Below are 12,374 nucleotides of genomic sequence, written 5' to 3'. Positions count from 1 at the left end.
GCTATAGGAAATCTTTTCTGCACAATGTTTATAGCCCCAATTTAATTTTTGGTGTTGTTTTAAAATTTTATTTTAATAACATAATATTATAAGATAAGGTAACTTGGTACTAATTTCTGTTGTGTGATCCATCTTAAGTTGCAATGCTGGTTACTTTTTGACTTTTGGTGACTAAGAGGTATTTGTATATAAGTTGCCATAGCAATGTTAGGTAATTATAATCTGTCCCTTTTATCTCATTAAGCTTTCAGTAAAATTGTTAAATTAAATCAGCATAATAATTTCTGAGTTAAAATTAGAATAAAAATTGTCTTTTATTTTGATTACATGAATAATCTAGTTTTCATATTGTGCTAAATCCCTGTTTAGAATTATGAAATAAGATACAATATTCAATCATTTTTATCAATATTTTCTTACCTAAGCATGCAATTAAATTTATTTATTTTATATATTTCATATACTTCAATTTGAGAAATAATGACCACATGCTGTTACTTTGGTCTTCAATGATCTCTAATTTTTAGGGTCACCGTGTCTTGCTTAAGTATATCATCATAACAGGTTCAGTGAATATCTTTATTTTTATTTATTTATTAATTTTTTGAGACAGAGTTTTGCTCTTGCTGCCCAGGCTGCAGTGCAATGACAGAATCTTGTCTCACTGCAACCTCCACCTCCTGAGTTCAAGCGATTCTCCTGCCTGAGCCTCCGAAGTACCTGGGACTACAGGCATGCACCACCATGCCCAGCTAATTTTTTGTGTTTAGTAGAGACAGGGTTTCACCATGTTGGTCAGGCTGGTCTGGAACTCCTGACCTCAGGTGATCCACCCACCTTGGCCTCCCAAAGTGCTAGGCTTACAGGCATGAGCCACTGTGCCTGGCCATCTTTTTTTTATTATTATTATTTTAATTTTTGTTCTGGAGATCCTGGAATGCATAGACAGTGAATATCTTTTTTTTTTTTTTTTGAGATGGAGTCTCACTCTGTCTCCCAGGCTGGAGTGCAGTGGTGCGATTTTGGTTAACCGCAATCTCTGCCTTCTAGGCTCAAGTGATTCTCCTGCCTCAGCCTCCCGAGTAGCTGAAATTACAGGTGTCTGCCACCACGCCCAACTAATTTTTGTATTTAGTTGAGACGAGGTTTTGCCATGTTGGCCAGGCTGGTCTTGAACTGCTGACCTCAGGTGATCCACCCGCTTGTGCCTCCCAAAGTGCTGAGATTACAGGCATGAGCCACTGAGCCCAGATGTGAATATCTTTTTTAAATAAATAACTTTATTTCTTAGAGCAGTTTTAGGTTCACAGCAAAATTGAGAGGAAGGTACAGAGATTTCTCGTATGTTCCATGCCTCCAAAACATGCATAGCCTCCCCCATTATTAGTATTTTCCACCAGAGTGGTACATTTGTTATGACTGATGAACTTACACTGACACATTATAATCACTCAAAGTTCATAGTTTACATCAGGCTTCACTCTTGATGCTGTACATTCTGTGAATTTGGACAAATGTATAATGGCATGACATGTATCTATTACTGTAATATTATCGACAGAACAGTTTCACTGCCCTAAAAATTCTCTATGCTATGCCTGTTCCTCTCTCCCTTTCTCCCTAGCAACACGTGGCAACCATTGATCTTACTCTGTCTTCATAGTTTTACTTTTTTCAGTATAATCATATAGTTGGAACAATACAGTGGATATCTTTTTGAATAGTTAGAAAATTACAGCTTCATGGCATTTGAATGTAGTCCTTTAAGATGTTCTTTGTCCCTTTATTTTTCTTTTGCTTCTGTATCATTGTAAAGAATGATATATGCTGATGAGCTATGCTTTGCATACTTAGAAAGCATGATTTGTATAGGTATTTGGCACATAATAGAAAGGGTTGAGGAAAAGGACACCATGCCGTACCACACAGCACAAACGGGAGCATCTTGCTCTATGAGGTGGGTCCAAACAGACTCTCTAGCAATGGAAGGGGACAGGTGCAAGGGGTTGTACTTTATAAAACTGGAATCACAAAGTCTTTCATACTTACCTTCAGTTGGAAATAAGACCAGGCAGTGAATGCTATAGGTAAATACATATGTTCCTCACTGATCCTCTTCCTTTGAGGGATGAGATTGACAACAGCCTCTATTATGATGACATGACTCACCTACAACTAGATTCTGTCATGAGGGATGGCAAGGGAGTTTTGCTTTATGTGAGGTGAAAAATAATTTTTTCACCTACTAGGGAGAAGGGCAAGCATTGGAACATTCTGGTAGTAAAAGGGCATTGATAGTTTTCTTTCTGTATATTTTTCACATCAGATAATACTGCCCAGCAGCCTGCCACACCTCCCCAGTGTTTCTTCAGCTTCTTTCTGAATGTGGATAAGCTCTTAAAGGCGTGATCTTTCCAGTGGTTCCTTCTGTGGGAGGTAAAATGGCAGGTGAATTTGGTCCTTGTTCTACCTAGGGCAGAGCAAGTAGCTACAACTAAGGAAACCAGCCAGCACCTTCCCCAGAAGAGTATTAGCCAGAGTAACACAGTGATCTCTCTTGAGCTCTTCTCCACTGGCAGCTGGAAAGTTTTTGCAAGGATTCCTTTTTCTGGTCTGATTCCTGTGCTTCGCTGGCTTCTGGTGATAGGGTGTTTTATGCTAAACTGAACAGTTTGAACTGAAGAGCTAGAGAGGCTGTGTTGTGTTATAACAAAACAAGTGCAGTAGTTCACCCTTAACTGTGGGAGATACATTCCAAGACCCCCAGTGGATGCAAGAAACCATGAATAGTACTGAATCACGAAGCGTTTGTTCCTATACGTACATATCTGTGATAAAGATTAATTTATAAATTAAGCTAAATCTGATGTTATCTGCAGATAGGGTATGAGAATTGAATTGTGTCATCAGCAGGAATGATTGCTTGCTTGTTGGTGGGGAAAAACTCTCCACGCATTTGGTCACAGAAGCCTTCTTTGTTGGTGATTGTTGCTGTGCGTGACAGCAGAGAAGAACATGTCAAGTATGTCTTTCTGCACATATAGTGGATAAGGGGTGCTACTGTATACTCTGTTTTAACTTCTCCTCCTATTTTGGTCCAGAAATCCTGCTCTTTGACACTGTTGACTCATCACACCTGTTCTGCTAACAATACCATTTTTACTCCATCTCATAGGGTTTGGCTAGGATGACTTCTATGCTGCAGTTCATTTGTAGATACCAAGTTTTAATAAATTTATTCTTCTTTGCATCTAATAAATACCAAGGGAAGAGTTCTTATTGCATTAATTACCTACCAATAGGTATAATTAATGTTAATTCTAATACGGTCCCAGGCATGCTCCCAAAGGAATGCTTTGTAACAAAGCATCAGTCTTATGCTTTAAAAAACCAAACCAAAACAAAACCAACAACAACAACAACAACAACAAGGAAAAAGAGGATCTAAAGAATATACAAAAGTGTGCACAATTTTTTTTATGAAGGTAGGGTCTTTCTGTGTTTCCCAAGCTGGTCTCAAACTTCTGGGTTCCTCAAGTGATATTCTTGCCTCATCCTCCCAAGCAGTGTGGATTACAGGCATGCATCACTGTGCATTCTTATGTTTTTAATATTCTGTACATATATTATCGATTTAAAATGCATTTTATCTTTTTCTTTCATAGATGTTGGAAGTTCTGATGAATCTGCAGTCAGGTAGGATTTTATAGGTTTAAAAAATTATGTTAACTAGGGAAATATAGATGGAAGAAACTAATATCTGTCGAGTGTTGTATTCTGGGCTAGACATCCTAATATGTTCTATGCATTTATCATCTCATAAAGCCATCACAACATCTGTGTTCCTATAACCTACTGTTTATTAAATAAACAACTATGGATTAGAGCAGTTGATTAATTGCCTCATGATCCCATAGTTACAAAGTAGCTGGCTCACGGTTTGACCGTCGGCCTGCCTGCCTTCCAAATCCCTTCTCTTCCTCCTCAGCATAGATTGATAGACATCTGTGCAGCACTTGGATCAAGGTATAGGTCTGAATCAGATTAATCAGATTCATTAATTTAATTAATGTCTAAATTAATGAGAGTTTAAATACCTTAAACTCTCATTTAAGGTTATTGTTAGAATGTGGTTAGTCCAAGAGTTTGTCCTAATAAATTTGACAATTTCAGTGGTAACCAGTATCTTATTTTTACCGTCAAAGGCTTTAGGGCAAATCTTGCTTAGCTTTGGCCATAGGACTGTAAGTTTTACAAAAGCAAATTTAGTCAAGTCTTAGAGAGAAATTATTTGACTACGCGTTTGGTTTTCCATTTAGGCAGGTATTTCTGCTTACTTCCGCGATACTTTTTTTAGTCTTGTTTCTTTTTCCATGACTTTTCTATCACCTTGTCTTCATTTTTTAGAGCTTTCGTCTCTGCTTTTCTTGCTGTTTCTTTTGTTCTATTATGTTTTTAAAATTCTGCTGGCTGTGTATTCCCAGTTTTCCTGTAGACAGAATCAAGAGGACATAGAATTACAGAATTTTAAGGAATCTTAGAATGAATTAAAATACCTTCTAGTATTTTTACCTGTATTGAATATTCCGGTCAAGTGATTCTCTAGATAGAGAATGCAAGGCTCAAAGTGATTAGGATGCTTTTTTTTTAGACATAGGAATTGGCAGAAATGGATTTGAACTCATTTTAAAGCCCAGTACTCTTCCTTCTTTTTATATCCTATTTTCATGTGTTATAATAATAGAAATGGGAGTGAGTCCGGTGCGCCCAGGGGATAGTATGAGAATGGAATTAGCTGGTGAACCCAGTGGAAGTAGATAAGAATGGAACGGGCAGTGGAAGGCCAATTTTGAAGAGAAACAACACTGGATTGGATAGGAGTATGGACTCTTCAATAAGAGATCAAAATATTGGGGTTTATGACAAGTATGATAAAGATACATTATAAAGATGAACGACACAAGATGTTGGGGATTATCTACGAAGGCACATTAAAATAGAAGGTTTGAGGGAGCTCTAAAAAGTTTGCTGCTTTTTTTTTTTTAATCAAGGACTGACAAACTTGAAGATTTTTACTGAAAGATGCTAAAACATTTTGAGACACTGGGAAGGGTGTCTACAGCAGATAGAAATGTGGTATCATCTACTTCCATCCTGACTTACAGAGGGGTGGCTTAGAGCCCCTGGAGTACTAAGGGGCTGGAGATTGCTGAACTACATAGATGTGTGGCACAGGGCAGGTGTCTCCTCACCTCTGCCTCTGTTCCCGATTCACTGATGTCCTTCCCATGTCCATGTAGGCTGGGTCAGGGGCGTGATTGGCTGGCAAATCAGTCATGCATTTCAGCTGAGTAGTTGCTAGTGTGTCTGTGCTGGGGGAAGGCGATGGAGACTCCAGTTAGCTTGTTTTTAGGAGCAGGGATATAGAGAGCTCCTACTCCTGGTCATTTGAGGCCATCCTTTCAGGAATCTGTGCTTTCATAGACTGAAGATTGGAAGATTGGAGACTTCTGTGGAGCCCTGCAGAAGTGGAATCTGGAAGTGGGAGCCCATAGGAAGACAGATATTTAGATAGTACTTTGGGAAATAGAGGTACAACTGCCAGGACTCTGTTTTTCCAGCAGTCTCTCTCCTTGGGTGTCTGATTGCCTATGAAAATTTTTAAGGGCTTGCTAGTTTATGTGGACCTGAATAAGGTAGGACCTATAGAGTGAAAATAATAGGATTTTATATTTGCTAATGTTTTAATCTTTCTGGGAAGAGTATTCTCAATAAGAACATACACGTTTTGTTATTTGACTCTTGTACATTTAGCTTTCATACATTTCAAATATTGCAGGGGATTCCCTGTACTGATTTAGGGCAAAGGAAAGCAATAGGACCTTCCTAAGTGGGTTCCATGCTGAGGAATCAAGAGCGTCATTTTGAAGTGATGCAGATTAGTCTTTTAACCAGAGACAGATCATGGAAAAGAGACAGTGGATCTTTCTACCTTGTTTTAGGTCATCAGGTTTCTTCCAGTTTAGGTAACAAAGTTTATGTCGTCCATTAATTGAATTTTAAGTTCAGCTTCAAGACAGATCACTTGTGAGGGTAAATTATTGTCAGGCTCTGCCAACATATTGACTGTCACTATTTGTTGTAAAGCTCAAGGTCAGTTTTCATTGAATATTTTATAGATTTAGACAGGTGGAGGCAGAAATAGGTAACTAAAATCTATTTTTAGAATGGAGGACATATTTTAATTATATCAAGAATCATAATTTAATATATAGATTACTGACCTTTCCCCAGATTATGTCTTCCTTTTTTGAGGGGGAAGCTGGATATAAACTGGCAGTTAAAAAAATTGTAAAGAAATCAACTTGCTCATTTTCTTTGTGTATTTTTGCTCTCAAGCATTTTCCATGAACTGTATGTGGATTCATTGCCTGCATCGGATGACGAAGACTTGAGTGTTGCTACTAAGGTAAAGTGGTCTCTTGTAAAATTAATTTTCTCGCTCTGAATCTAGTTTTGCATAGTTTTTACTTTTTAAATTTAGCAGTGGCTTACCTATCATTGTTTTATGGTGGTCATGGAAAGTTGGTCAGAGAAAAACATACATATGGCTAGTTGATTCAAAAAAATTGTTTAACTTTGGTAACTAACAAAGATTGCTAAATACTGTGACAGGGTGGGAGCTAAAAAAATGAACTGGAAAATAAGCAGTGACAGGAAAATCACATTAGGAAATACTTTCTCCAATAGAGGAAATATGAAATTTGGTCAATGTTTATTTGGATAAATACTATTACTTTGACTTTTAAATCACATGAGTGTGACTTTCATGATATTTATGGCTGTATAAATCTTAAGTGGATGAAATTATTTGCAGTAGTCATACAATCTCTCTGGTACCTGTTAGTTGTGAAAGTGTTCAGCACACAGCATATAGCTTTTTTTCTCGGAAACTTATTATTTTGGTGTCATTTAGCTTTTAGGAGAGATTGTTTCTCTACTTATATTATTGGTTCTGTAGTGAGACTAAAATAATATTTAAAATTGTAGAAAAATAGCTGAGTGTGGTGGTGTACACCTGTAGTCCCTGCTACTTGGGAGTTTGAGGCAGGAAGATTGTTTGAACCCAGGAGTTTGAAAATAGCCTGAGCAACATAACAAGACTCTATCTGATTTAAAAATATAAATTGTGGAAATGTAGAAATTTAAATTTATGTTCTCAAAATTTGTATTGCAAAGGGATTTTTGTGTGTTTTATGAGTTGTCCATGAAGAGTTTATATAAAACACTTCATCTAATTGAATAGCATGTATTTTGCTGCAAATAACCAGTTCTAGAAGCAGAGACTCTTTATACCAATATGGTAAGACTTTAACACTTTATTTTATCAGTGTTACTTATAATATCCACTTGATTTAATATATATTATTTAGGTCTAAAACAAACCAGAAATGTTATCTCATTTTTAAAAATGAATGATGATACAGGTACAGTTATTAATATTTATTATAAATCTTGGCAACCACATAGCGTATTATTTTATTACAAAGAGCTTTTGAAAACAACAATATGCCATAATATAGACTTAGTGATAACCTATTGATAAAAATTTTTTCCCGGTAAAATTGCTCCTTTTACTTTCTCCTATTTCACACTGATTACTGTACCTAATATTATAAAGAAGAAACAGAAATTATTGTAATCACAAATAATCTCAGGATAGTCTAAGAAGAGGTAGCTGTAAATTTTGTCTTATTTACTATTGGTGTTTTGAAATAAAAGTGTTCTGGGCCGGGCGCGGTGGCTCACGCTTGTAATCCCAGCACTTTGGGAGGCCGAGGCGGGCGGATCACGAGGTCAGGAGATCGAGACCACGGTGAAACCCTGTCTCTACTAAAAATACAAAAAATTAGCCGGGCGTGATGGCGGGCGCCTGTAGTCCCAGCTACTCGGAGAGGCTGAGGCAGGAGAATGGCGTGAACCCGGGAGGCAGCGCTTGCAGTGAGCCGAGATCGCGCCACTGCACTCCAGCCTGGGTGAAAAAGCAAGACTCTGTCTCAAAAAAAAAAAAAAAAAAAAAAAAAAAAAAGTGTTCTGGCCGGGCGCGGTCGCTCACGCCTGTAATCCCAGCACTTTGGGAGGCCGAGGCGGGCGGATCACGAGGTCAGGAGATCGAGACCATCCTGGCTAACACAGTGAAACCCCGTCTCTACTAAAAATACAAAAAATTAGCCGGGCGAGGTGGCGGGCGCCTGTAGTCTCAGCTACTCGGGAGGCTGAGGCAGGAGAATGGCGTGAACCCCTGGGGGCGGAGCCTGCAGTGAGCTGAGATCGCGCCACTGCACTCCAGCCTGGGCGACAGCGAGACTCTGTTTCAAAAAAAATAAAAAATAAAACTATTCTTTCGTATTGATATATTTACACTGCAGAAGTAACTGTGATCTGTTGGAGAACTAGATGTAGAGTCAGAAGTCCTTGGGAAAATCCTGTAGCTTGCTTATATTTTTAACCTTTCTTTTTTCAAAATTGTGGTAACTAGATGAGTTCATCAATGAATGTATATAGGAGTGACTAGTATAATATCTAGATTTATGATTTAGTAAATGTAATTCTTATAACTGACTATAAAAGTGTTAAAGGAATCAAACTGCAATAGAATATTATCAGTGAAACAGAACTGTAATAACTTTGGGAAATTTTGTCTGTCCAAATACGTGTGAACTAAGGTTCTTACTATAGGGTGCTGTGTGGGTTAGATATCAAAGTATAAATGAAATTTTTTGATATATTTTAATTTAGTCAAATTTGTTAATGCTTTAATTTATGCTTTTGGGTTTGTTGTAATTCAGGGAAAGGACTTTCCAACTCTGGTATTCTTAAAAATTCTCTGGTGTGCATGTGTGCTTGTGTGTGTGTGTGTGTGTTACTTTTATAAATTCATTGACTTTAAATAAATTTCTGAACTTTTTTGAATTTGTGCTCTATAAGTTTCAAAGTTTTGCTTCAACTTTTTCTCCAGTTGGACATCTACTTTTTTTTTTATTATTATACTTTAGGTTTTAGGGTACATGTACACAATGTGCAGGTTTGTTACATATGTATCCATGTGCAATGTTGGTGTGCTGCACGCATTAACTCGTCATTTAGCATTAGGTATATCTCCTAATGCTGTCCCTCCCCCCTCCCCCCACCCCACAACAGTCCCTGGTGTGTGATGTTCCCCTTCCTGTGTCCATGAGTTCTCATTGTTCAATTCCCACCTATGAGTGAGAACATGCAGTGTTTGGTTTTTTGTCCTTGTGATAGTTTACTGAGAATGATGGTTTCCAGTTTCATCCATGTCCCTACAAAGGACATGAACTCATCATCTTTTATGGCTGCATAGTATTCCATGGTGTATGTGTGCCACATTTTCTTAATCCGGTCTATCGTTGTTGGACATTTGGGTTGGTTCCAAGTCTTTGCTATTGTGAATAGTGCCGCAATAAACATACGTGTGCATGTGTCTTTATAGCAGCATGATTTATAGTCCTTTGGGTATATACCCAGTAATGGGATGGCGGGTCAAATGGTATTTCTAGTTCTAGATCCCTGAGGAATCGCCACACTGACTTCCACAATGGTTGAACTAGTTTACAGTCCCACCAACAGTGTAAAAGTGTTCCTATTTCTCCACATCCTCTCCAGCACCTGTTGTTTCCTGACTTTTTAATGATGGCCATTCTAACTGGTGTGAAATGGTATCTCATTGTGGCTTGTATTTTCATTTCTCTGATGGCCAGTGATGACGAGCATTTTTGCATGTGTTTTTTGGCTGCATAAATGTCTTCTTTTGAGAAGTGTCTGTTCATCTCCTTTGCCCACTTTTTGATGGGGTTGTTTGTTTTTTTCTTGTAAATTTGTTTGAGTTCATTGTAGATTCTGGATATTAGCCCTTTGTCAGATGAGTAGGTTGCAAAAATTTTCTCCCATTCTGTAGGTTGCCTGTTCACTCTGATGGTAGTTTCTTTTGCTGTGCAGAAGCTCTTTAGTTTACTTACATCCCATTTGTCAATTTTGGCCTTTGTTGCCATTGCTTTTGGGTTTTAGATATGAAGTCCTTGCCCACGCCTATGTCCTGAATGGTATTGCCTAGGTTTTCTTGTAGGGTTTTAATGGTTTTAGGTCTAACATGTAAGTCTTTAATCCATCTTGAATTAATTTTTGTATAAGGTGTAAGGAAGGGATCCAGTTTCAGCTTTCTACATATGGCTAGCCAGTTTTCCCAGCACCATTTATTAAATACGGAATCCTTTCCCCATTGCTTGTTTTTGTCAGGTTTGTCAAAGATCAGATAGTTGTAGATATGCGGCATTATTTCTGAGGGCTCTGTTCTTTTCCTTTGATCTATGTCTCTGTTGTGGTACCAGTACCATGCTGTTTTGGTTACTGTAGCGTTGTAGTATAGTTTGAAGTCAGGTAGCATGATGCCTCCAGCTTTGTTCTTTTGGCTTAGGATTGACTTGGTGAAGCGGGCTCTTTTTTGGTTCCATATGAACTTTAAAGTAGTTTTTTCCAACTCTGTGAATAAAGTTATTGGTAGCTAGATGGGGATGGCATTGAATCTATAAATTACCTTGGGCATTATGGCCATTTTCACGATATTGATTCTTCCAAACCATGAGCATGGAATGTTCTTCCATTTGTTTGTATCCTGTTTTATTTCATTGAGCAGTGGTTTGTAGTTCTCCTTGAAGAGGTCTTTCACATCCCTTGTAAGTTGGATTCCTAGGTATTTTATTCTCTTTGAAGCAATTGTGAATGGGAGTTCACTCATGATTTGGCTCTCTGTTTGTCTGTTATTGGTGTACAAGAATGCTTGTGATTTTTGTACATTGATTTTGTATCCTGAGACTTTGCTGAAATTGCTAATCAGCTTAAGGAGATTTTGGGCTGAGACAATGGGCTTTTCTAGATATAAAATCATGTCGTCTGCAAACAGGGACAATTTGACTTCCTCTTTTCCTAATTGAATACCCTTTATTTCCTTCTCCTGCCTGATTGCCCTGGCCAGAACTTCCAACACTATGTTGAATAGGAGTGGTGAGAGAGGGCATCCCTGTCTTGTGCCAGTTTTCACAGGGAATGCTTCCAGTTTTTGCCCATTCAGTATGATATTGGCTGTGGGTTTGTCATAGATAGCTCTTATGATTTTGAGATATGTCCCATCAATACCTAATTTATTGAGAGTTTTTAGCATGAAGGGTTTTTGAATTTTGTCAAAGGCCTTTTCTGCATCTATTGAGATAATCATGTGGTTTTTGTCTTTGGTTCTGTTTATATGCTGGATTACATTTATTGATTTGCCTATGTTGAAACAGGCTTGCATCCCAGGGATGAAGCCCACTTGATCATGGTGGATAAGCTTTTTGATGTGCTGCTGGATTCGGTTTGCCAGTATTTTATTGAGGATTTTTGCATCAATGTTCATCAAGTATATTGGTCTGAAATTCTCTTTTTTGGTTATGTCTCTGCCAGGTTTTGGTATGAGGATGATGCTGGCCTCATAAAATGTGGTAGGGAGGATTCCCTCTTTTTCTATCGATTGGAATAGTTTCAGAAGGAATGGTACCAGTTCCTCCTTGTACCTCTGGTAGAATTCAGCTGTGAATCCATCAGGTCCTGGACTCTTTTTGGTTGGTAAGCTATTGATTATTGCCACAATTTCAGAACCTGTTATTGGTCTATTCAGAGATTCAACTTCTTCCTGGTTTAGTCTTGGGAGGGTGTATTTGTTGAGGAATTTATCCATTTCTTCTAGATTTTCTAGTTTATTTGCGTAGAGGTGTTTGTAGTATTCTCTGATGGTAGATTGTATTTCTGTTGGATCAGTGATGATATCCCCTTTTTCATTTTTTATTGCATCTATTTGATTCTTCTCTCTTTTCTTCTTTATTAGTCTTGCTAGTGGTCTATCAATTTTGTTGATCTTTTCAAAAAACCAGCTCCTGGATTCATTAATTTTTTGAAGGGTTTTTTGTGTCTCTATTTCCTTCAGTTCTGCTCTGATTTTAGTTGTTTCTAGCCTTCTGCTAGCTTTTGAATGTGTTTGCTCTTGCTTGTCTAGTTCTTTTAATTGTGATGTTAGGGTGTCAATTTTGGATCTTTCCTGCTTTCTCTTGTGGGCATTTAGTGCTATAAATTTCCCTCTACACACTGCTTTGAATGTGTCCCAGAGATTCTGGTATGTTGTGTCTTTGTTCTCGTTGGTTTCAAAGAACATCCTTATTTCTGCCTTCATTTCATTATGTACCCAACAGTCATTCAGGAGCAGGTTGTTCAGTTTCCATGTAATTGAGGGATTTTGAGTGAGTTTCTTAATCCTGAGTTCTAGT

The 12,374-nt window shown here is 37.9% G+C and overlaps 1 protein-coding gene across 1 annotated transcript in view; it reads left to right on the top strand.

Moving 5' to 3' along the window:
* LOC129461014 (ankyrin repeat domain-containing protein 18A-like) overlaps positions 1-12,374 on the top strand; it is a 64,892-nt gene that overhangs the window by 15,440 nt on the left and 37,078 nt on the right. Inside the window, 2 exon segments of the mRNA XM_055239774.2 lie at positions 3,666-3,696; positions 6,400-6,469. Coding sequence (XP_055095749.2) covers positions 3,666-3,696; positions 6,400-6,469 — 101 coding nt within the window.

The sequence above is a fragment of the Symphalangus syndactylus genome, chromosome 1 (genome assembly GCF_028878055.3).
Source record: "Symphalangus syndactylus isolate Jambi chromosome 1, NHGRI_mSymSyn1-v2.1_pri, whole genome shotgun sequence".
Taxonomy (NCBI): Eukaryota; Metazoa; Chordata; class Mammalia; order Primates; family Hylobatidae; genus Symphalangus; species Symphalangus syndactylus.
Note: the sequence above shows the minus strand (reverse complement) of the source record. Positions and strands in the feature narration are given on the sequence as shown.